The following is a 26850-nucleotide window of genomic DNA, read 5'->3' as shown; positions in this document are numbered from 1 at the left end:
AAACTACAGATTTATGCCCTCCTGGTATGGAAGCAGCGCACTCTTCCAAAGAGGTACAGACTGCAGAGAGAATCCTTCTTTAGGATTATGCCACCTGGCTTGCTTTTCCGGCCGCCGGCCATGTGACCATTTTCGCCGATGGTGATTTAAACTTTAAAAAACTCCCCCGTTGTTCCAGCTGACGCAAAGTGACTTCATTGTGCAGTCCTGAGTTCCTCCACTGAGTTCCACCACCTCTTTTCCGAGAAAAAAAGCCCTGATGATAACTGGAAAGCTTCTGGGTGTGACTTGAACACCATAGTTGCTTAGACTGGAATAGAGGACTTGCTGAACTCCATTGCCTAAGAACCATTTAGTTTATTTTTTTTAATTATTTGCTTTATTTATACCCCGCCTTTTCTCCCCAAAGGAGACTCAAAGCAGTTTACATAATTTTCCTCGTCTCCATTTTATCCTCACAACAACCTTGTGAGGTAGGTTAGGCTGACAGTGTGACTAGCCCAAGTTCACCCAGTGAGCTTTCAGTGAGCGAGGATTCAGACCTGGGTCTCCCAAATCCTGGTCTGACAATCTAACCACTCCACCACACTGGCCCACCAAAATGTATACCTTTTTGCAGTTGCTTTTGGAATTTGTCCTTTGTGTGGATTTTTAAGGGAAATTGTATGATTGAAATACTCTAATCCTTGTGGCTTCTGCCTACAAGTATTTAGTTTTCTGAAAAATCATCTTAGGTTGTATATGATTGGTAGTTTTTCCATGGCTTGACTGTATTATAACCTATGAGTATGTATATTCATCTTTTTGTTTTGCAATGGTTTCTGGTCAAAGAGATTGTGCAGTTTTATGAAGCACTGGGAAGACTAACAGGTTCAGAATAGTGCCTTGTACCCTCTCTGTTTCTGTTTTTTCTCACATTATACATCAAAAGTAAATAAATCTAGGTTACATAACTCTAATTTACTAGCCCCTGTTATCACTAGAGAGGGAGGTAGAAAGCTTTATGACTGGAGAAAGAGCAAAACTCTTTTCTAATACAGGGCTTAAAAAATAGAACAAAGTTGACTCTGACATCACATTTACAAGATAGAAGAGCTAATGTACATGTAACTCCAGTGGTGTGAATGAACTGTAATGGTAAATTTACCCCACAAAAAATCCATTTCAAACAGAGCTTTATTACCAGATTAGACTTAGACCATTGTGTGTTGTCTCTGAGTATATGCATAACCTGAGCAATTTAAGCAAATATTTCAAACAAAAGTATCCTTCAGAATAAAAGACCTATAGGTGTGCCATTATTATGTAAATCGTATCTTGCTTTTTATTGGCAAAAATGACTGCTGAGTGTAAAGCCATCATCCTCTCTGGGAGAATGGGTAATAGGCTAGAATGAGTGCTTCTCTGCTTCCTCTGCTTTAAAAAAAATCTGCCTGTCTTAATGAAGTAATGATGTAAAAATGAGCAGTGCATGTTGACCTTCTTAGCTTCTATTTAATAGTGTCTTTATACTTGAGGGGTGCATATGCCTGTAAAATATATAATCTTGCTCTATGATCCATTCCTGCTTGGAAAAAAAATTGATTTGCCATACTTTATGGCTCTGGGCCTGTTATACTTCCTCCCCCTCCCCTTCACTCTCTCTTTCAATACGTGTAAATCCATTCCAATTACTTCTAGCTTTGCTCAGGTTCCTCAAGATAAAGCTGCAGCTCAAGATGATCTAGGGAGGGAACATAGAATCTTTTCAGCTCTAGTATACAATACCTCCCAGTGTCCATTATTGGCTTGTTGAGAAAGTTAAGCTGAAGTTAGCATTTTTCCAAAAGATAAATGCTTCTGAAAAAAACCGCACCTGTTTCATTTACAGTGCAGTCCTAAGCAGCGTCACGGTTTCTAAGTCCATTGAAATAAAAGGGGCTTAGAACTCTGCTTAGGATGGCTCTGGTGGATGATGATGGTGCAGTTGCTAACAACAGAGATCATCCCTCTGAAGAGAAGATGGCCACCCTAATGAAGATTTGCATGAGCAGCAAATGATCAGAGTGGAATGTCCTAAAATTCTTTAGTTTTTTACCATGTGTTTTGTTTGAGCAAATAGAGCACTTGGCCAGTCTCTCTTGCACTGTTTTCCAAACTAAGTAAGTCTACATCCTTCGCCTGCATCATTCCAACACCAGTCAGACCTTTTCTTGGCTTTCTTCTTGGCTGCTTTGCCAAGCCAAGCCCACTTTTTGACCACATATCTAATGGTCATCCACTTTCTTTCTAACTCTCTTTCCTCTGGAGCATATATTTTGCGAAGATTCATGCAGACTATGTATTGTATCTAATCAGTTTTCCTTGCTAGAGCAATACAACCAGAAGAACCCAACTAGTTCTAAGGGACAGAGTCCCTTAACTAGTCCCTTAGAACTAGTTGGGTTCTTCTGGTTGTATTGCTCTTATCAGTTTTCTACTGATTAAAAAGGAATGAAGGGGGCCTTCTTTGATCACTAAAAAGGCTATGCTAGGGGGTTAGAGGACCAGTATGAACAAAAGCCAAGTAGGAAAGGGAAATGAGCGAGATTAAGCGAAAAAGCTAGCTGGATCTATCTGTTAAATACCTATGACTATCTTATACACTCAAACCAGAAAGTTTACTCTTGCTGAGCTGGGACTCAAACTGTTCTGGCCTTCCATACTTGTTAGCAAATCCACTGAGATGGCAGGTGTTGATCAGGAAAGCAAATCATAGTCATAATACTTGACGAATGTGACAAAGAGAGAGAAAGAAAATTACATCTAAATGGATCCATTTTCTCAATCCATGTGTTTTCTGCTGTACATGTGGAAACCCTGGATTTGGAAGAGAAAATTGAATTATCAATGTTCAGCAAAGAATTATATAGGTGAGTGGCAGAATATCTCCTTTGCTTGTAAGAATGTCCCAGGTACCATCTATGGTATCTCCAGTCAGAGGTATCTCAGCAAGACTGAAAGAGATCTGTACCTGAGATGTTGGATAGCTGATGCCGGTGGTAATGATAATAGCTAGCTCCACAGTTCAATAGGGACAAAGTGTACATGGAGAATTATGGAACCCGCAGGAGAAATGTTCTGATCCAACTGTGGGAACAACTCCTGTGTGAGGGGAACAAGCTTCTTACGATTATCCGACACAATCAGGCAGCACTGTATCTTCATCGTCATTCTGTTGTGTTAACGGAATTGTTACTACACTCAGGGATGAACAAAATATACAAGTCTTGTAAGTCTCTATTATTAGTTTTAATAGGATTGAAAGCTTTCATGGTTTGGTCATATCCTTGGCAAATAATCAGGTATTGCAGCACCTACTGAATATCTCCAGTGAGGGGGCTCCTCTCACCTCCTCAGGGAGCCCATTCCACAGACCACTGATCACAATGGAAAAGGCCCAGACTTTGACCAATGCTAGACAGGGCACCCGAAGTGGTAGGACAGCCAACAAATGGCTGCCTGAGGATTGTAATGAGAGCAGTGGGGCATATAGAAGGATGCAGTCCTTCAAATGTGTGGGTCTCAGGTCGTGAAGGGTTTTAAAGGACATGACTAGCACATTGAATTGAACTTGGAAACAGCCTGGCAACTAATGTAGCTGTTTCAAAAAGGGTTCTGACAGTATTCAAGCTGCTGCATTCTGGACCAGTTCTAGTTTCCAGTGTGTCTTCAGGGGCAGCCTCATGTAAAGGACATTGCAATAATCCAGCTGCAAAGTTACAGAAACATGGATCAGCATTGTCTGAGTCTAGGTAGCAAGAGAGTTGGCACAGTGGATGCAGCTGATAAAAGGCATTCCAGGCACCATGACAGACTGTTTTTCAAAAAGCAAGACAGGGTCCATGAGTATACCAAAGCTCTTGCCCTGCTCTGAGAAAGCTAACTCCACTTCATCTAGGACAAGCAGATGTAGTCCCTCTAGAATAGCAGCTTTCCTAACCAGCATTACCTCTGTCTTGTCAGAATTGCTTCAGTTTGTTCTGCCTTAGCCACCTGACTGCAGCATCAAAGTACTGGTTCAGAACCAAGACAGATGCATCTGGAGGCTTGGATAATGAAATATAGAGATGGGTGTTATCTGCATAGTGATAGCACCCAGTCCCAGCACTCCAAATGATCTTATTCAATGGCCTTATATTAAAAGTGCATGGGTGAGAGAATAGAACCATGTGGCACTTCACAAGACAAATCCCACCCAGTTGATTCCACGCCTCCAGTGGAGATTCCTTGTGTCCAGTCAGACAGAAAAGAGCTAAACCGTCAAAGGGCTACAGCCTTAACACCAGCTGTATATTCAAGCTACTGGATAAGAATGGAGTGATCAACTGTGTTGAAAGATCTAACAGGGAACATTGTCCTCTGGCCAACTCTAAGTGAAGATCATCCACCAGTACCACTATGGTCATCTTGGTCCTAAATCCAAGCCTGAAACCAGGTTGGAATGGGTTAAGGATAGATGTGCCATCTAGGAAGCCCTGGATCTCTCTGCCACCACATGCTCTATTACCTTCACTAGAAAAGGTAAATTGGAGATGGGCTGTCCCTAGCTAAGAAAGGTTTTTGAGGAGAGTTCTAATACCTACCTCCTTCAAAAATTATGGGAGAGCCCCCTCAATCAGGGAGGAGTTGTCTCTAGTATCTTTTCCCAACAAGATTTTAAAAGACAGGATGGGCATGCTTCCAGAGCACAAGTGGTGGCCCTAACACTGTCAAGGACCCTGTCAGTATCCATAAGCAGAACCAAAGGAGGAGCAGGACAGTTCTTAATGTGTGTATACCCTACACATTTAACCTGCTTTAGACTGTCATGGTTGCCTTCCACAAATGTGGTAATGGTACATCTTTCATAACACAAGGGATATATAAATGGGATTTCAACACTTCCCAAAATCTCCCATTTGTCAGAGTTTCTTCTGGGGGAATCCAATACAATTAAGCCAATATAAATGTATAGTTTAGTTCCATCCTTTGGAATCATGTGATATGAAGGACCGTTTGTGTCCCAGCAGTCAGAATGTTGAATGTAGGCACAAAGGCCTTGTGTTCAAATTCTTGCCCAACCATGACCTTAGTGGGTAGGTTTGGGCCAAGGTGTTGGCAGCCTTTTAGAATACAGTAAACAGTGTATGGTTGTGGATCATCTAAGGTTTGGCTATGCTAGCTTGACTAAACCAATTACAGAGTACTTACGTAAGCAATCTCTCCTTCTCAAACAAAACAAAAGAGACATAGCTGTATGAATAAATACAGATATCCAGAAAATATTGGTTTGCATTTACAAGTCTTTTCTCTTCCAGTCCATTATTCGCTACAGTAACATCACTCAGGCAGATCAATAAGCTCTTTCATTCACCTAGCTCTACTTCAGAGTAAAGTAGCAGTCAGAACTGGTATTGATTTCTTTGGGAATAAAAATTGTGGAGCCTTCCTTGCTTCCCCTCACCCTGCCATGTAATTACAGTATTTTTCACCCAGAGCTGTAGTTTCTGCTTACCGCTAACTGTGGCATTTCTGGAGGAACTCAGCTGCCACATTTATTCAGACTAATGATCTTGCTGGTACACACACTCTCTTATTCTGTAGTTAGTATTTTCCTTCTAATGTGAAAGGATGAATAGTCATTAAGATATTGCGCCTTCAGAGAAAGAGACACGGAGAAAGTGAGAATGAGGCTGAATTCATAAGAAAACTAGCCACAGTGAAAATTTAGAACTACCGTTGCTAGAGGATGCCTCCCAAGAACACATCTTCTAGCTGGAGCCCTTAAAATCATTTAATAATTATTGTAATGGCTTTAATTAGCCCTCAGCATCAATCTGTGCTGTAAGGCACATAAAAATTTGGCCAGCTGCCCTGCAGTAGAGTTCATTTATTTACTTCCACATGGGCCATATTTTCTATTTCTTATGTACAAGGAACACCACAATTTAGTAAAAGTGTATTATGTAATGCCAGCGTACGGTTTTTGAAAGAGATAAACTTAAATGTTCTGGCCCAGTCTAAAATCTGAATCAACAATACAATTTAGGATTTGTGTAACTCTGCCTTCTACCACTAAACCAGATACAGAAAATTATTATCTGTTCTGCCTGGCAGTCTGCTGGGTTTTGCAAGTGCCGTCACTTCAGTCATGAAAGCGTTTGATGTTTGTGTTACCTAAAGATAGCAAGTTTAGCATAGGGCAGGTTAGGTGTAGAGTAGACTCTTCCCGCAAGAGAAGAGGAGATTTTATTCTCACTGAGGTGACCCTGAGATTGAGTATTGGCGATTCAATATATTGTGGGGCAATAAAGCTATCCTGCACGTAAGCAAGGGATCAGTTACAGAGATGAAAGAGCAGAGAGAGAAAGTAGATAAAGGAAGAGGACAAAAGAAGCAAGATGGAGTTTAGTTAGGCTGTTGTTTTCATATAACACTTTCCCCTTTATTTTAGAAATAAGCTTTTTCTGTTTTATTCACTCTGCCAAACATTTCCAACACTGTGGCTGTCCAGGGTCCCTCTGTCTTTCACATAACCTACTTCTTTTTTTCCCTGGAGATACCATGGATTGAACTTGGGGCCCTCTGGGTGCAAGCAGGTGCTCTAACACTGAGCCCTTTTCTGTTCTGTTTCCTCTCATTCACATTCCTACATATTGATGACAAGGATCATCAGTGGTGACTGCTGCATCTTTCAATACTCAGTGATACACTTCTGGTTGCACAATTTGAGTCCAGTGGCACCTTAGAGATCAAGATTTTCAGTGTGTGAGCTTTCAAGAGTCAGAGCTTTCTTCAGTGGTGCTGGACTAAAATCCTGCTGTTCTTCTGCAGACCAATGCGGCTGCCATCCAACTCTTCTGGTTGTGGGCAAATATAGGTGGGAATATTAGATTTGGTTACCCATGTAACATCTTCCAGGATGGATTGTTGAACCATTTTACCAGATCCCTAAAATCAGATCTTTTTGACAGAGTGAGTGCTACAAAAGTTACATGGTCCAATTCCAAGATAGTGTTTGCATGTTTATACAGGGGCAAATTGGCCCTTTAACATACTGGAAAACTTATTGGGCTGCAGCATTGGATGACTTCCAGAAGAGCCAAGACCCAGCACTGCTGCAGGAGCTGTTCAACTTGGACCTGTGCAGCAATGATGGCAGCAGGTATTGGTTTACCTGTTGTTTCTTCCTGTGTCATCACCAGCCAGGCCCAAGCTCCTGTCTCAGACCCAGCCAGCAGCAGGATGAGAGAAGGTGACAGGCAGGCCTATTCCAGCTGGGTCTGGTAGTGCCATGGAGCCATTTGGCTTAGCTTGCTCCTGGAGCAGTGAAATGTTCCAGACTTCCCCTGTGTTTATATACTGTTCACAGAAAATAATTCTAGCGAGTGCTTCCTGATGAATATGCAGGCACTGGCCCTGAAAGGGCTGCAGTTGGGAGGGTGTGTGTGTTGTATTATCAGTCACATGTTGGTAGTGACTGAGCCTAACATTTATGTTTCCTATACACAGTTGCTGCCTCCACTATGATTCTAGTAATGTCTCCGTCTTCTGCCCATACCTTGAGGGCAGGTTACCTGGTTGTGTTTCTACACAAAGATCCTCTAGCCCAATAGGTACACAACCTCGTGATCCGGTGGAACCACTTTAAGGGAAGATGTAGACATGACATGAAACAGTGAGGGAAGCAGTCACAGAGAACATGGAAACCTCATCACTCCCAAAGAACAAGACATATAGATTTCCTTTTTATGATATTGGTGTAGGCTGCTGGCCCATAAACTCTGGATTGAGACATCATTTGTCTTCTTCAAATTCAGCATTCTGTACATCAGTATTAGATGATTAAATCCTGTTGGTTCACCTCCAAGATGCTTCCTGAGAAGGAAGAATGGTAAATTGAGTAATATTATCTGCATGTCTGTGATGCAGAAAAAGTTACTATCTGGAATACAGCAAACTTTGGACAAGCCCTGCATAATCAGCAGTGCACATCAGTCCTTTGTGATGCAATATGCATTTGGCTTCCTTTTGTGCTTATTTTGAAAGCAAGCAGAGGCTATAATGGATTGTAGATTTGGTTAAAGTGATGAGAACCTATCAAGCCCCTGAGCACACTAGGTTTCAGTAAGCATGAGAGATTTTTTTAAAAGCAAAATAATGGGGAAGAAAGCAAAGCTCTTAAGAGATCATCACTAAAGAACCCTGTCTGTGTGTATGTATGCACCAAGCATGAAATGAGTCTTTTTGTTAAAATGATGTATAATAAGGCTCTGAATGTATATGGAAGTCTGCATAATAGAATATCCAACCAGCCAGATGTAAAGCACACGTGCACACGGGTTTTTAGCATTTCCCATTTGGATGTTGAACATTAGATAGCAAGTTCAGGAAGACTAGGTGTCTACACAAAAAGGAAATGAACTGTGGCAATATATTTTTGTATTAAGCTCACTTGTTCATCTTTATGATTAGCCTGAAATTCGCTCCTACTGTATGTGTAGACAATTTAATTGTGGCTTGTTGTGGGTCAGAAGAAGCACTGAATGAGAGAGAGCTTATTTAGAAGGCTGGGTCTTTTTAGCATCCTCTAATGACTGATGGATTTCCACATTGAATATCCAGAAATAAAACATGCAATGGGATGAGTCACTCAAGCTGTGAACCTCTTTTGCAACAGAAAACTGAAAACTTAACACATCAGAAGTGCGGTTACTGCTGGGAACGCAAAGTGCGAAGCATATCTCTCCGTGGTTACAAGCTACTGGCATGAAATGATGCACATGTGGTCTGGACAGTCCTAACCTTGTGTGAGGGAAACTAAACACCAAAATAAGAAGTGTATCCTGTGCACTTAAACTGGCCCAAGACAATTTTTGTGAACCACAGTACCCAAGCGGCTGTCTACATGCAGATGTGTACTTTAGTTCTGCTTTAGTTCTAAGAATCATGCTGCCAAGATGGCACACAAGCCAAAGCGAGTGGTGAGAAGTGCTATGCTCCATGCTCACCTGGATCAGTTCTCTGTGGAGGAGAGAACTTAGAACTTGCAGTGTTTTTTTAATATTAGATTTATATTACAGATATAAAGGCAGTCCTAATAGGCAACAAATCCAGTGTCTTACATTAGATCCTCAGAGGCAGAGAGAGAGAGCCAGTTTGGTGTAGTGGTTAAGAGTGCGGGACTCTAATCTGGAGAGCCGGGTTTGATTCCCCACACCTCCACTTGAAGCCAGAGGGGTGACCTTGGGTCAGTCACAGCTTCCTAGAGCTCTCTCAGGCCCACTCGCCTCACAGGGTATTTGTTGTGGGGACAATAATAACATAATTTGTAAACCGTTCTAATTGGATGTTAAGTTGTCCTGAAGGGCAGTATATAAATCAAATGTTATTATTTATTATTATTATCTTTCACCCTTAAGCCCAACAGCAGTCTGTCTGCTTCTTACTCGGTCTTTTCCAGAATATAAACTGATCTTTCTTCACACAAAGACCACTTTCACACTAAGGAGTACATAGGTTGGGCCTGGAGCCTCTGCCTGTATCCTTTATAACAAATGGACATGAGTTGCAGGTTCTCCTCAATTTATGTCTTTGTGGTGCCTGATTCAGATCACGACTGTAGCATGGTGAGTAGAGCATCTGATTAGAATATGTGACACCAGGGTCAAATACCCACTGGTAACCTTGGGGCTGTAACAATCTCTCAGTCTTATTTACCTCACAGAGTTGTTTTGGGTTTTGGGTTTTGTGAAGCTGTTTGGGGTCCCAATTAGGGACAAAAGTGGGATTTTTTAAAAAAAAATACACATCAAGTTGCCTCATACTAAATCAAACCATTGGTCCATTAAGGTCAGTATTGTCTACTCAGACTAGCAGCGACTCCCCAGGGTCTCAGGCAGAGGTCTTTCACGTCACTTACTGCCAAATCTTTTAACTGGCGATAGCAGAGACTGAACCTGAGACCTTCTGCGTGCCAAGCAGATGCTCCGTCACTGAACTACAATCCCTCCCCAAATGTGGGCAAGTTGCTTCAGCCTTACCCACTACACCGTTTTTCCAGTTGGGGATGAGGGGGGAGGTGTGCCTCTTTGACTCATTTGGGAAATCCATGCGTACACATGTTGGTTTCTCCAATGGACCACATAGACTCTCCACCCACATAGAAGACTGTTTCAGATCAGGAAGACAGTGTGGGAATCTCTTCTCTATATGTGCCACAGTCATGATTAGAAGTGGGCACCTTGGTGTCACAGGTATTAAAGAGAACCTGTAATTCATATGTGACTGTTACACAGGGCATAGCAGTGGATACCCCAGACTTGACCTGAGTATTCTGTAACATGTAAAGGGGACCTCAGAAAAATCTGCCCCCTCCACTCAGCTGGAAGCTACTGCCTCCAAAACATTTAATAGTTTTAAAATTCTGTAAAGTGAGTAAGGAATGGATCCTTAACAGAATTTTCAGTACCACATCAAACTAATATTCCCACAAGTTTTGGGGAGAAACCATGCCACTTACGTACTTACTTACTTACTTACTTACTTACTTACTTACTTACTTACTTACTTACTTACTTACTTACTTATGTCATTTATAGTCGATGTTTCTCACTGGGACTTTCTCACTGTAGGTCACATAGTGTGAGATTAGCACAATCAGAGCCAAGCTACAAGTGACGCCTGACACAGGTTGGACACTTGTCAGCTTCCCTCAAGTTTTGATGGGAAATGTAGGTGTCCTGGTCTTGCAGCTGTAATGGAGAGCCAAGCTGTAAAACGAGGACGCCTACATTTCCCATCAAAACTTGAGGGAAGCTGACAAGTGTCCAACCTGTGTAAGGCATCACTTGTAGCTTGGCTCTCGGAATCAAGGACATTTCCGTACAGTGTCAAGGACATTTCCATAAACAATGCCATAGGGTAAATAAATACAATTAGCCAGGATCAAATACAGAGTTGAAGAAATACTGAAATAGAACATAATCAATTCTAGGACTGATATTAGACAACATGAAGCACAGGTAGTATATATATATATTTAAAGCAACAGATAATATGTAAGGCAACATAGTGGTGAAGTCTATGGTCCCAAAGCATCTGAAACCCCCCCTCCCTACAATGCAGCCCTCCTATCTGAGTAAAAAGCCTTTTTGAATAATTTGGTTATGCATTGTTTGCAAATGTGGAAGGAGGTCAGGCAGGCCTGTAGAATGATTGCCTGACCCCCTCAGGCAAGTCATTCCACAGGGTAGGGGCCACCACAAAGAAAGCTCATGCACAGGCTGCTATTGATTTCGCCCATGTGTAGGCTGGCACCTGCAGGAGACCCCGTTTAGAAGTTCAGAGTGAAGCTACCGTGGAGGGACATAGGGAGGTGAGGGAGTCCCATAGGTATGTTGGGCCAAGGCCATGAAGAGCTTTATATGTGATAACGAATACCTTGAACTGAGCATGGTAACGGATAGGTAGCCAACGGAGTGACTGCAGGATGGGAGTGATGTTCATGCTCCTGCTCACTCCTGCTAACAGTCAAGCCGCAGCATTTTGCACCAATTGGAGCCTCCTAGTTAACTTAGATGGGAGACCAATGCATCGTGTGTTACAATAGTCAAGTTTTGATGTTACCATAGCATGGATCCAGGTGGCCAGGTCAGCCATGTCGAGGTAAGAAGCCATCTTCCAGGCTAGAGTATGATTGTAGAAAGCATTATTTGCAGCTTCCTTAACTTGTTTTTCTAGTAGTAGCACTGGATCCAGTATAAAACACTTGTAGTTGTTCCTAGAAAAGCAGCCTTTCAGGATCTTTTGGAATTTGTTGACCTACATTGTCTTCAAGAGTTTGACCTTATTTTCAAAATGTGCTTGACATCAATTATATGGAGATCGAAATATCTTTCTTGATAGATCAAGATGGGTAGCTGTGTTAGTCTGTCTGTAGCAATAGAAAAGAACAAGAGTCCAGTAGCACCTATAAGACTTAACAAAATGTGTGGTAAGATAGGAGTTTTCATAAGCCACAGCTCACTTCTTCAGATACTTCTTCAAATATCTTGAGTTACATTTGGTTTTATTTAACCTTTGGGCAAAAAAATTTGCAGTATTATGTTCAGGTTAGAAATATAGGCAAATTACCTGTTGATTTCAGTAATTTAATATATACTTGGAGCCAAAGGATGTAATTTCATAAGCATCTTCACCACATAGAAGAAAGGCAGACTTCGTTACTCCCTTAAGAAAAGTCTAAGTCGATTGATGAGCAAATGGTTGGTGAAACTTGCACTGTACCATAACTCCATGGTTGTCATCCACTCTCTAGCTGTCAATAATCAGCCTTTCAGAAAGAAGACAAATGGCTGAGATTTATCTCTACAATGTCTGATGTCATTACTGACCTCTGACATCATTAGTGCAAACCTGAGAGACTTTCCAGATAGCAGAAAATAACCTGACAATAAAAGTAGGTGGATATTTTTGTTGTGATTTGACTTGGGATTTGTCTTTATTCAAAAGGGAGGAAATACAGCACAGAGTGTTCTAGGGAAAAAATACACATTAACCATTTTGGAATTATGAATTTAAGGATTACTACAAATGTACTACAGGTAGTAAATTGATATATGTGCAAATCTCATACTATTTTTAATCCCAACTTTTCCCACCAAGGAACTCAGGGCAGCGTACAAGCAGCTCTTCTCTGCTCTTTCTATGGCAACTCTGTGTGATAGATCAAGCTGAGAGAGTGTGTGACTGGCCCAAGGCTACCCAGTAATCATCAGGACCAAGTGGATCTCTGGTTTTAATCTAACATTCTTATCTGCACTGGCTTTGTATATGTAGACAGTTATTGAACTCTTATCTATATATTTATGCTGCAGTCAATATCCAAAATCTATAGAACGTTGACAATCCCAGGTAACTGTTATGAGAATTAAAAATGCCAAAAATACACTGTATTGTATCCAAATCCAGTCTGAAAGTGCAACAGAACTTGTGGAGGGACGTTTTACCCCCCTTCTTTCTCCATCCCTGTGCCCCGTGAAAACTGTCTCTTGAAGGTCAGAGAACCCAAGGGGATGGTACAAAATGTGGCATGATTGGGGGGGGGGCGTCCCAATAGAAAGAGAGAATCAGCCAAAAATCTCATACTGCACATTCTTTAGCAAACACTTTCATGAATGAAGCATGGACATGCTCTTCAGAGAGGGGTGGTTTCTTGCAATTTCCCTTTTAATAATAATAACAACAACAACAACATTCCTTTTATATACCGCCCTTCAGGACAACTTAATGCCCACTCAGAGCGCTTTACAAAGTGTGTTATTATTATCCCCACAACAAAACACCCTGTGAGGTGGGTGGGGCTGAGAGAGCTCCAGAGAGCCGTGACTCATCCAAGGTCATCCAGATGGCTTCAAGTGGAGGAGTGGGGAATCAAACCCGGCTCTCCAGATTAGAGTCCCACACTCTTAACCACTACACCAAACTGGCTCTCTTTTCCACACTGTTGCCATGGGTCCTAGATTTTCAGGGGGCAAAGAATGCCAAAGAGAGAAAGATGGAATGTCAAATGTCCCTTCCACAATCTTATTCACAGATGTCTGAATCTAGCCCAATATTGAATGCTGGTGGTCACTTGAACGTGATTATCAAACATTCACTTTTGTACGTCCTATAGGTAGGTCTTTGGGGGGAAGAACTCATAAAATTCATCTGGGCTTGTCTACATTAACATGTGAATGTCAACTGTCACCAGATTTTGGATGTTCACTGTAAAATATGCACTACCTGCCAAATTCTGCAAGAAGAATAAAAGTCCAGTTGCATATGCCTGTTAATTCAGATGTGTATAAATATAAATACATGCTATCATTGGTTATCAAAATATCAGTGTGTGGAGGTTGAGTGATGACACTAGGTTGCCACAGAGACAGGTAGTTTCAAGTGGGTAGCCATGTTGGTCTGTAGTAGAAGAGCAAGATTCGGGTCCAGTAGAACTTAGAGATCAACTAGATTTTCAGGATGTGAGCTTTTGAGAGTCAAAGCTCCCTTCATCAGACCAGGGACAGGGTGGTCGAAGAAATGCGGCTTGGCCCAGCCTGGAGGAGAACCAGAGCTGAAAAGGGAGGTGCTTGGCCTGTCCTCCAGAGCCACCTCTGGTCCCCCAGCTCAAGGCTTGGCCTAGAGATCCTTTAGGCCTCAGATGTGGAAGGAAGGGGGGTTGAGCTCACTGAATCCTTCTCCCATCCAGATGCTCTCTAAGCTTTCCCTCAGGACCACTATTTCTGCCAGGTTTAGAAAGGGATCAACCAAGACCATCTCCTGCTTGGCCTCAGGTTGCCAAGATTTAAATAGTCCCCCACAGCACTTGCATTCACCACTCCCTTCTGCTCAGGCCCATTGGCCCACTGAGGCTTCTCCTGCCCTCTCCCAGCCGGAGCTGCACCCTGTTGGCCTTTTCCAGCATACTGGCCATATGCCTGCTGCTTTTCCTTTTTGGCCCCACTGAGTCATTACCATGCTGGGCTGCAGGGAAGGATCCAGCCCTGCTGTGCCTGATGGGTGGGTCCCCACCAGACAGCTGGGTTGTGGGACTAGAGCTGCTGGTCTCAGTCGGTGCATTCTACCCCTCATGGAGGCTCCAAGCAGGGGCCTCAGGGCAGTGAATGGGGGCAGCTGTGGGGATGAGGAGGAGCATTATGCCAGATGACCAGAAACGGAGGGGGGGGGAATTAAAATAGTCCTGCTGGGATTCTAAGACCAAAGACCAACATCATATTACAGCCATAGCTACCCTACTGGGAGTAAGATATAGGATGGAAAGTTCCACACGGGTCTGCTAAAGGAAGCCAATGACTCTGGTATGCTTTATGTCTTGATTTATTGAAATTTAACTACACTAAATAAAAGATTAACCAGCTCAGGCTCTGGTCTCTAGGACAGATTCTCAAAATGAACAGTGGTTACCCTCCATGCCACATAAATCTAACAAAAAAAGAATTTCGCATTTTAATAAAACAGCCTCCGAGAGTTACCTAGAAAGCGCTCTCCATTCCAGCTTTCTGCAGCCCATGGAGAGAAGGAGGAATCTTTCAGTACATAATTCGAGTTCTAGCCAAACGTAAGCTTCTTAATAAGCAGCTTCGTAACTTAAATGGTGCAGCTATTTAATATTCTAATTAAAGATCAGGACATTGCTTTCCTGGAGTAATTTTTTTTTATTTTTCAGATAAAAGAGAGAAAAAAATCTCAAGGGATGAAAGAAAAAGTGTTGTGTAATTCAAGGCTGCAAAACGATATTGCAAAGTACTCAATAAAGTGTTGAAGGAAAATTGTTTCTTACAAGCTTCCAAGAGCAAGTCAGTTGTTCTAAAGAGTGTTGGGCAAAGTTTTCTCCAGGACAGATTTCATCTGAAACTGAGGGGAATAGGGACTTTCACTGGAGTGAAATTCCAAACATCCAAAGAAAATAGTTGCCCAGTTCTGAAACTTCATTGTTTTTCAGTTAACTGAAAGCTGGGGCTCTAGTCTACCAGATGTTCCACATTTTGTTTGTTTCATTCATAATCTTCTTGGCTTGTTTCTCATCGCTGAGAAGAGCCCCCAGAAGTTACCTAAACAAGGTTGAAGACTCCAGGGTGGGAAATTCCTGGGGATTTGGAGGTAAAACTGGGGGGGGGGGGCGTGTGATTTGGGGACAAGAGGTATAATGCCATAGATTCCACCTCCCAAAGCAGCCATTTTCTCCAAGGCAACTGATCTCTGTAGTCCAGACATCAGTTTAAATTCCAGGAGATCTCCTGGCCCCACCTGTAGGTTGAAAGCTCCTTTGCGTTGCCCAGCTACTGACAAAATTTTACTACATACATACTAAGAAAGGAGAAGATGGGAAAGCCTACATCAAGTCAAGCCTTCTCCCTGCTAAGGTTCCTGAGCTAGCCATCACCTTTTCCTTTCTGTCCAGGCACTTCACGGTATATTTCCTAAACTTTCCTCTCCCCCATCTTTCTTGATTTTTCACCACAGTGTATAAACATGGCTTACAGCCATGTCTAAATGCAGCTTATATTTCTTTATATCTCCCACTTTTTTTGTAAATGTTCAGTATGAAATCTTGGGATAACTTTGCCTCAGTGACTATCTGCAAGCAGCAATTCCTGCTAGGGGAGTTTTGGGGTGTAGGGCTAAGCAATGTTGTAACGTGACTTCTAGTCATGTAACTGGAAGTGACATCATGATGTCACCATGACACTCTATGGTTTTACTATAGAGAGTTGTTAAAGCTTTGTAACCTGTGATGGCACTTCCCCCCTTTTTCTCAGGGGAGGAATATCTCCTGCTATAGCAGGAAACGGGAACTTTGATTTCTACCCTGCTCTGATCTTTCTTGCACAACTTTATTACTGGCCATTGGGCCTACTTCTGTTATGCTTCAGATTTGCTCTCTAGAAAAGTCTCCAGGTCTAACTGTGCTTTGATCTTTTTTGGGTGAATGAAAATTCATTGCGAGATTTTGGGGGCTATGGGCAGTATGTGGTTCAAAAAGCTACAGTTCCTTTCAGGCCTTGACCATGATGAAGTTTCAGTCGAATATCCAAGGTTATAAATTTTAAAGTGGAAAAAAAACTGAAATAAGCCCCCACCCCCCACCCCCCAAAAAAGTTTGTGCATTTTAAAAATAAATCCAGAATCCAGTGTCAGTTTAAGGAAAAATATAAATGGTAATGAATATTTCAACAAAGCCTTGAGTCCAACAGCGCCCTAATTTCTTTCCCCTGAAACTGGAATGGTTAATTCTCATCAATCTGAATAATTTGAGATGTTTATTTAAATGCAAAGGAGTATCTAGGTGTTAACTAATGGTGCTGTAACTATTCCAGCAGTAAACACACAAGGAATTGCAACAAACGCCAGTAGAACCTTTGAAAATATTTTTCTTGTTTTATCAAAAGCCACTTGGGGCAGCTTAAATTAATTCCTTTTCTCAAAGTAAGTTACCAACTGCGACACCAGCTGCTCAAGGCACAGATCATCTGTACCAGCGCCGATTGCGGAGTCAAATCCAGCAGCACCTTTTCTTACATTTATACCTTAGCAAAGAAATGTGGTGGTGATAGCTGAAGTCCCTCTGGTATTTGTCATGCAGCAGTACTGATACCGCTAGCAAAGTAGATCAAGGAAAGGGGAAGAACAAATCCCTGCTTTACACTGCTTTCACTTTGAAGCTGGGAGAAAAGTCATTTTTCATTATTGCAGGTACTAATCTCAGCAGATTTGACTCATTATCTGAAGAAAACGTCCTTTTTTATTATATGAAATATCAGATAGACAAGCATGAAAGAAAGTAAAAAGTGTACCAACCATCAAAAGAGATGTCTAGGCACATGTACTGGGAAACAGCAGTCGTAAACTATTTCCCCAGCACTTTTCCTTGGCACACCCACTCCAATTACAGTTGAAAAAAATCTGAATTAAAAGGTAATTCAGAAAGAGGCTTGATTTAAGTTAGTCCCTGTTCTCAGAAGTGTTTGCATAAAAGCAACAGAGAGGTTTGCTATTTTAATAGCCCATTAGCATTTTCCAGAATAACTGTGTTCATTGGTATGATATGAACTGGAGTGTTTTGTTGTTTGGGTTTCCTGATCACACAGGGCTAAAAGAATAAGATTTGCATTGACTGGTAATGGTCTGTGAGCAATTTCCTCAGGTTCATCCTGTGTTGTCCCAGTAATATTGAAAGGGGTGAGCCATGAGGAAGGGGAAAAACACACAGTAAACAACTTACCAACACACTCAGTTGAGCTTCTCGATTGGTTCACACATTCATGTACATCACTGGATTTCTCAGAAGTTCATTAATGAGTGCTTGGTGGGTGTTAACCAAATGTCTCAACTGACACTACTGAAAATGAAGAGACCTAATGCAGTCCACTACAGGTCCAACATCACACGCACAGGAATCTCAGTGGGGCATCACAGAGCCTTCCTCCCTGCTCAAGCATTACCCACGGGCACTCAGCACACCAGGCCATTATGAGGCTTGGCCATGCATTCCATGTATCCATCTAGCCTTCTTGTTTCTTTTAAGCAACTGAATGGAGGGAGGAAGACTGGACAAAGATATAGGAGGTACCCACCAGCATCATACACCATAATGACCAAGTGTTTTCAGTCTGAGGGAGAATGGGGAAATGGAGCTTTGTTATTCCAATCCTGAGTGATCTCTCTGCATGTAAACACTGTTTCTGCAGAGGAATATATACTGCGTATGAGTAGATATGATTAATCCATGGTGGTTCATTCACACATGCGGCCAATCCCTTCATTCTGTAGTAAGTGCCTATGTGAACCATCATTGGACACTTGCATGATCCTTTCCATTTGATCTTTACCCTCGCACACAGTTCCTCCATTCCTAAAATATCAGAATGCTGTGGGAAGAAACTAGGAAAGAGCAGATTACTGCTACTAGTTAATCAGGCCAAAGTTAAGGCATATAATTCATCCTTGAGAGGCCAGATTGTATTCTCAAAACTAAACTTAAAGCGCATAAAGACAAACTGGATCATTAGCAATCAATCTATAGAGAGTTCAGGGGCATGCCCTCGTTTCCAAGTGTGCACACTCCATGTTGACCCCCTAGTTGATTAACAACATGCATTCCCAGCAATGTTTGGAAAGTGTAGGATAGAGAAACCTTTCTCTGGGTCTCGTCAGTGCTTGGATGGAAAACCTCTTGGAATCCCAGTTGCCTTGGGTGCCATTGGCTTCCAAGAGAACCAGCTAGCATCCTGGATCGTATTGAGAACAGTGCTATGGAACAAGCTAGGATTTACCCAGATTGTTTGCATACATCACATAAATCCATTGTTAAGATTATCTATGGTTATGAAACCAACCTTGAGCCCTAGTTTCAGATCCTGGTGTGATGTAGTCTAACGAACCATGGTTAGCAGAATGCCTTGCACCCTGATAATCACACTAATCACAGTTAGCTTAACAAAACCATGGATGGACTGAACTAAGTCATGGTTGAAACCAAGCTGTGGTCTTAGAAATCTTTTAAATTAATTATACCTGTGCTGCCTTGAGTTTCATAATGGACGGAACATGATATATATGGCATAAATATTTTTATTGTTATTTTACTTCATTTATACTCTGCCTTTCCCCCCAGTGGGGACCAAAACCAGCTTACGTCATTCTCCTCTCCTCCATTTTCTTTCCTCACAACCATCCTGTGAGGTAGGTTAGGCCGAGAGTGTGTGAGTGGCACAAAGTCACCCATTCAGCTTCTATAGCAGAGCAGGGATTTGAATCTGGGTCTCCCAGATCCTAGTAATCATACACCCTAACCACTGCACCACACTGGCTCTCAGTGTCATCAAATATTTGTTGGCACCGGTGTAAAGGCAAGAGTACAAGGATCAGGGACAAACCACTTATTTTTGTCTTACTTTCTACTAGCAACATATTATTCCCTGCTGGCTAAGTCTGAAGGATGAAATCTGGTATGCTGTTCAATTTGGGATCGGGACAAATATTGCTGAAAACACAATATGAGGAGTCCAGGGGTTTTTTTATTAAGGTGCCAGATGGCTGCTGGAAACTCTGTTGTGGTGCTTGTCGATACAATGATGTGGGAGGTTCTGCTGAACACCTTTCCAAACTGAGATCCAAAAGAAAGAGCATAGGCTAGCCGCAGCAGCCTCAAACCATGGTTGTGGGAGCTTGTCCGGGGCAACAGGAGAGATCTGCAGTAGAAGCACACTTTTACGGGGTGGCCAGCCATTGTCTCTCTCAGAACTGAAAGACCTTTTAAAAGTATCTCCTGCTCTCCCAGCAAGGTTCATACACTTTTAGAAAGAGCCATTTTTAGAAAATGTACCTTATGTTCAGTTGATGGTAACTCAGAGCACAAAAACAAATTGATTCTTACAGATTACAAGGTCTTCAAGACCATCTTGCACTAGCAGTGCAATCCTATGCAGCCTTACTCAACTTTAAGGCATTGATTGATGTAGACAATACTGACCTTGATGGACCAGTGGACTTAGGGCCAAACAACAAGTGACGCCTGACACAAGTTGGACACTTGTCAGCTTCCCTCAAGTTTTGATGGGAAATGTAGGCGTCCTGGTCTTGCAGCTTGGCTCTCCTACTGCTGTCCAATGGACTTTTCAACTGTCACTTGTCCAACATTCTGACAAGCTGCCTACATTTCCCATCAAAACCTGAGGGAAGCTGACAAGTGTCCAAACTGTGTCATTCGTCACTTTTAGTTTGGCCCTAGAGTAACTTAGGTTTACGCTATAAGCATCATAGTCCTCCACACTGTGTTCCTTCATTTCCTATCTTTTCATTTGTTTATTGCTTCCCTCATTTCAAGCTGCATTGTTTCTGGTATCCTAGGGTTGAGAGGTATGCACAAAAGTAGGACATACATTTCAACTCCCAAATGCAGTGTTTTTCTGTTTAAATAGGAAAAACTCCAGTTTTCTGATGCTCTAATCCTAAATATATTTATCTGAAAGTGAATCCAGCTGATCTGAGAGAAACTGATTTCCAATTAAGTATGCTTAGAGTTTTAGCCAGGATTGATTGGGACCAGCAATTTAAATAAGGAAACTTCATCAGCTGGCGGAACTCTTCTTATTAGAGAAAGAGAACTATTGGATCCAACCCATTGTCTCATTTGGCACAAAGAAAAGAAATAACTTGTCTCTATCACAGGAGTTTCAGGGCATGTTGCCCAGAAGGAAAAACGCTGAAGTGCTGCATTATCACTGGAAATAAGGAAGAAGAGAGTAAACTTTCTTTGCTATTTGTCTCTAGCAGAAAAAAAATGTGAATAGTGTTATGATTTTGTCAATATTACACAATGCCTTCAAAATCTAAAATAAATTACTTTACATTCTCAAGGCTCCTATTGATTTCCTAATGATCTCAAATGGAACACATTCCATTTCCAACTCTCTGGCAAATTGCTTGCTCTCTGGAGAATTCCTATTGGATTTCTATTAAAGGGAAGGTTAAAGCCATTCCCCGGAAATCTAGGATAAAAGGGGATAGGGGTATGAAGCTTCTGCATGGGCTGAGCTCCCAGTAAATGAGTAGTTAACCTCTGACCATTGACAGCAAGTCTCTCTTAGTTCTATTAGTCCAGCAGCAAGCTACTATGATTAAATTTTTAAAAAAACTGTTTAGAGCCCCACATGTCCTGGGAATTCAAGCATATGGCAAGGATTGGGGGGGAGAAGACTTTCCATATGCTAATGACCCTTGATGTCTGAAATAAATTAGATCCATTAGAGTTTATGCTCAATAAAAGAAAGACTTTAAGCACTCCAAAGTTAGTGACTCGAGACCGATTTTTTTGGCTCTAAAATTCAGTCTGCCTACTTATTAATTCTTAGTGAGACTCCTGAGCAGTCAGAAGATGCAAAATTATAAGAGTGTGCTGAATCCAAATTTTGAAATACCATGGGTTTCCTTTCCTTTGTCTTTCTTTCTTTCTTTTTCTTTTTTCGGTAAAAAATTAAGCCATTCTTCATGTGTTTTGTATGTGTGTTGTTTTAAAGTTCCCTTTGTTAATTTTGATTTTGTTCCCATCTTTTTTTTTCTTTTAAAGGTTTCATTTACCCTATTTCAACTGAACAGAGAACCCAGAATGAATATGGATTTTCTTGTAAGTCTTGTTTGATATTACATTCTTGGATACTAATTTCCTGCTCCAAGATTTACTTTCAACTCATTCGCATGGGCAAGAAGTGCTAAATCCAGAGAGAATTCTATTTTCTTGCTTTAAAGAAAAGTGCAGGTAGATATACTAGGCAAAGCAGTGCAAATAATGGAGGCAAGGGGGAAAGGCCAGGCAAGCAAGAAATGGAAAGGAGAAATTGTATTCCATCACCAGCAAAAGAAATTAATTGGGAAGCAGTTAAAATGATTGCAAGCATTGGATTTTGATACTGGGAAAGAAAATAGTGGAGTGGCTTTCTACCAATTTGGCTTCAACTATTGTCTGAGAAGGTCGCTGACAGTCAAAATAAAATAGCAGTGTTTTCAAAATGGAAGTTTCATCAGCTCTGAGATGGCTTATTCCTTTTGAATATCTCTCAGTTCTTACCTGAGCACCAGGAAAAAGGAGATTAAAAAAATCTGAAAATAATTTTTTAAAAATTCTCTGTGCACTGAAACAACACAGTGAACAGGAAATGTGGATAGGCGTGCATTATCTAATTCTGCATAATAATGACAGTGCGAATGTGCCTCTCCCCCTCCCATGCACACACACATACACTCCCCAAGTCTGTATCCCATTTCTTACATGTATTCAAGCCTTTTGGTCATGTCTCTTGGGGGAGGAGTGGCAGTAGGTATTAAACTGAGATTAGTGCGGGAGACATGTTACAAGCAGATAGCAAAAAAATTATCACGTATTGGCTTCGCTCCCTCAGGAGAGTGATATCGAAACCTGATGTGCTCTTAGAAATGTTGTAATGTTCTGGTCTGTACTGGATTCTCAAAACTAGTGTAGCATAATGGCCAATGGAACCAGACAGGAAAACCTCATCTCACCCATAAATTCAGCCACTGAGTCTTATCTACAAAATGGGAAGGGGGCTGGATATCTTACAGACATGATGATATAATATGAAGTATGATATAATATGAAGTATTAAGTGTTAAATGCTAAATATTATTCTTCTTTGTCAATATGGCCCTTTTATGACTAAATCTACTATTTTATTTAAGGCATGTTGACATTTCCTTTTGTTCGGCATATTTGTCTTTTTTGTCTGCCTATCAGTCTGTCTTGTTCAGACAGATGAGCTTCCATGTCCATCACAGTGAAGAAGCAAGAGCAGCCTGGCTTACTTAAGCCTATTTCTTTCCCTGGACAGCTGTTTAGAAGCCCTTGCTGGCTGGCAAACTGCAAGTTCTTTGAACTCCTCTCCAGATGGCTGATTTAAGCATCAGTTAAATGTGATTCAGGGAAGGAAGAAGAGATTGCCAATGCAACTTGAGTTGCACCAAGCTTATTGTTTAAAGTGAGCTGCTATGAAAAGAAACTGTGTCTTCAGCTTTAGCACATTAGCACCCCATGTACCTGGGCTACAGAACTCTGGCATCCCAATGGATGCATTGCTGCTTTGCACAGGTAACAGTCTCACTTAAATGAGATGCTGGTGCATAGTAAGCCCCATACATGGGTATGTTCTTCTGACTTGCTATCATCACACTTAAATCAAGACTAGAGATGGGCATGAACCGGAAAAAAATGAACCATGTGGTTCATGGTTCGTCGCATTTCACGAACCACGAACTTTCACGAACCTGCCCGGTTTCACGGACTGGTTCATTTGGTTCATGAAAACATTGTACCCAGGCCAGCAAATCGGCACTTCCAGGTCAGCAGAAGGTCTGCAGGAAGTCCATCCCCTGTTGCTTAGTAAACTGATTGATCTGCACCAGGCTGTCTGCAGTGACGAACCAAAAAACGAACCAAATGAAGCAGCCTAAAGTTCATGGCAGTTCATCAGAAATGGGCTCTGACAAACCGCTGGTTCGCGAACCACGAACCAGCCCAGTTCGTCATGAACTTTGGTTTGTATTTTGGTTCGTGCCCATCTCTAATCAAGACTTGTATTGAGAAAAGGATGCAGAAAGAAGAGATTACCTCCCCACTCTGCCCAATGTCACAATCCACTGCCCACCTAGAACTGGCAACCAGCAGGAATTTGGAGTGGGGGGCCGGGTGTGGGGGCAGAAGTGATGTCATGCGGATGACATAACATCACTTCTGGAGAAAAAATGGCAAATAATGGCACTTCATGTAGGAATTGCCAGAAATGCTATAGTAAAATAGTAAAGCTTCCTGTATTCCTTGAGAGCAGTGATGTCACTTCCAGGTTTTCCTTGGAAGTGACATAGCACCATCGAATTGACAGCAGTTTTTTTTTTCTCACACCAGTCACTAGAGTGATGGTGGGCAACAAGAGATGAGGCAACAAAAGCTGGAGGCAACAAATCTCTTTGCCAGGGGGAACCTGGCATCCCTAACCCTGCCCCATGTTTGAAACTGACAGGAATTTTAAAAAATGGGAGATCTGACCATGGCTTGTCTAGTTTGACCCTTTGTTGCATGACCCTGTCTATCGGGCATCTAATCAGAGTGTGGCAGTCCTGAGGTCCAGTCCAAGAAATGCCTGTGCAAAGAAAGTTTCTTTTTCAGTTCAGTTGAGAGATCAGTTCTGTGCATTGCTTCATGATACACAGAACTCTCTCATTGATTGAAATAAGTGTGCAAGCTGTTATAAACAGGGGAGCTCTGTATGTGTATGCAGGACTCACAGTCTTACATACAAGGAGTCACAGTCAATTCCAAAACAGAAACTTCGGTGATTATCTGGAACACAGTTATATCCTCTTAAGCCTCTTTCAGATCCTGTAATTTTATCAGTTGAAATATTACCCTGAAGTAGAAGGCAAACTCAACTAACATACAAACAGGAGATGCAGATATTCCCAGTTTGCTTAGTTTAAGATTTGTTTGCTTTTTAGACAAGTAAAACATACAGGGTGGGAAAAGAAGTTAAAAGAAAGAGTGTTTTATGATCTGATGTCCTGCAGAATTAGCATTGATCATTTTACCATGAACTGCTGTAATGAATACTTCCTTTAACTAAACTTTCCTTGATCATCCAGCTATAAACAGGCTGTTACGCTGCCTCTCTGTAAAAGAAAGATAAATACATAGATAAAGAATTTTTAAAATGACAGAGAAAATGAAAATGTTTGCTTTTTTAAAAAGTAGAAAGGGGAAGAGCTTTTGGGGTGGATTTTAAAGTAATCCTATAAAAGAGATACTAATATTGTGACAGAAATATGGACGTAAGCTCAGGAAAATGCCTGCAACTGTTTACCATATTTAACATTTCATCCTTTCACACCCTTTCCCAATCCCCTTTTTCCAGCGGCTCCAGATTCAGATGACGTAGCTCTTTATGTTGGGATCGTGATTGCTGTGATCGTGTGCCTCGTTATTTCCGTAATTGTCGCGTTGTTCATCTATCGGAAGAACCACCGGGACTTTGAGTCAGACATTATAGACTCCTCAGCTCTAAATGGTGGATTCCAGCCAGTAAACATCAAAGCTGCAAGGCAAGGTTAGTTTTCCCTCATAATTTCACATTAACCAAGCCCTGAAGAAAACCCTCTCCAATATTATTTCAGCTTTTTAGCTGCCTTTCCTATTACCCCATAGGTTAATTTCTGATAGATAGTAAACCTGTACATATTTTTTCTGTACCTTGGTATGTGGATTAGAAGATCCGTAAAATGAAACTAGGGACAGATGGGGAAATTTCTTTATAAACCTGAAGGAAATCCCAAATTTGGGGGATTAAAACTTCCTAAAATAATAGAAATAATGTCTCTAGCTTTAAAAAAAAAATCCCCACTGAGCTTTCAGTTACCATTTTGGAGGTCGTTAGAGAACCACAATATTGCTGAGCCTTCCCAGCCTTGGTTTCTGTAAAGCAAAGCCATGCTGGAAAGCAGGGGTGGACTTGGAGGCCAAAGCAACCCTGAAAGGGTTCTTTTCCCTTCCGCTGTCATGTTCCCTGATAGAGAAAGGTTTGCTGGGGACAGGCCTGTCGGTGACCACCAGATACTCACTAACCACACCACTCAGCCTGGAGGCAGAAGTCTGTCATGCAACTGGGCGCAGCCTGGCCCGGTGCCACCTGGCACCGGTCCTGGCAACAGTGGCCACTGTGCAACTAGGCCCACTGTGCCCAACTAGGCCCAGCCCAGTGTAGGTGGCTACCATGCAGCTCAGCCAGACTTTTCCTGTAAAGAGACTGTTGAGGAGAGGGAAGGAAGGAAAGCTGAAGATGATGGGGGGCAGATGAAGATAGGTTTGTGGGTAGGTGGGAAGAAGATAAGGAAACAGGAAAAGGGAAGAGGCTATGAGGGCTGCAAGCAGAGGGAAATAATATGTAGTGGGGGAGGGGGATATGGGAAGATGCTCCCTGCCAGTCCTTGCAGGTTGGTTGCCTGGTAGGGCTGTGCATGGGTGGGGAGATTCCGTGGAAACCGATTCGGAATACCCCCAAATCTGAAGTGGCAAGCCACTTCGGATTTGGGGTTCGGGATCGCTTCGTTATGCTCTATGAAGATTCGGAGCATACTGAAGCGGGGGGGGGGACTCCCTACCACCACCACCCACTCTCCCTGGGGCAACCCCCCACCCCCCTGGGGAGACCCCCTCCACCCCCCACCCAACCCTGGGGAGACCCCTCCAACCCCCACCCACTTACCTGGTGATGGGAGGATCATCAGCTGGGCGACGGTGGCGGCAGCACAAGGCAGCGCGGCCTGGAGCCAGCTGGCTCCTCTGCCACCGCCTCACCGCCGCCCAAGCCTGCGGGGTGGTGGGGAAGGCCAGAGCTGCCTCCTCCGGCCCTTCCTGCCCCTCAAATGGCCACGGCGCACCGGCCATTTGAGGGGCAGGAAGGGCTTTCTCTGCCTCCTCCGGCCCTTCCTGCTCCTCAAATGGCCACTGCGCTGCCGCCAAACCGCAGCCATTTGAGGGGCAGGAAGGGCCAGAGGAGGCGGCTCCGGCCTTCCCCACCACCCCGCAGGCTCGGGTGGCAGTGCAGTGACGGCAGAGGAGCCAGCCCGGAGCCACCACAAGGTAGGTGGGGGGGAGGTGGAGGGGTTGATGTTTAAAGCCCCCTGCCGCTGCTTGCAAGCAGTGGCGGGGCCCTTTCAAAAAGCCCCGAAGCTTTCCAAAGCATTTCCGAATGCTTTGGAAAGCTTTGCTTCGGTATTCCAAAGCTG

At 42.5% G+C, this 26850-nt stretch overlaps 1 protein-coding gene across 3 annotated transcripts in view; it reads left to right on the top strand.

The window, feature by feature from the left end:
- The window catches only part of UNC5C (unc-5 netrin receptor C), a 435854-nt gene that overhangs the window by 360714 nt on the left and 48290 nt on the right, over positions 1-26850 (top strand). For 2 of the 3 annotated variants that reach the window (XM_054990551.1, XM_054990552.1), the window contains 2 exons: positions 21632-21688; positions 24981-25172. In XM_054990551.1, coding sequence (XP_054846526.1) covers positions 21632-21688; positions 24981-25172 — 249 coding nt within the window. The remainder of the gene's footprint in view (positions 1-21631; positions 21689-24980; positions 25173-26850) is intronic. The other variant, XM_054990553.1, reaches the window with a different exon arrangement.

Source organism: Eublepharis macularius, chromosome 10 (genome assembly GCF_028583425.1).
Source record: "Eublepharis macularius isolate TG4126 chromosome 10, MPM_Emac_v1.0, whole genome shotgun sequence".
In the NCBI taxonomy this organism is placed as follows: domain Eukaryota; kingdom Metazoa; phylum Chordata; class Lepidosauria; order Squamata; family Eublepharidae; genus Eublepharis; species Eublepharis macularius.
This window is presented reverse-complemented; position numbering and strand designations above follow the sequence as displayed.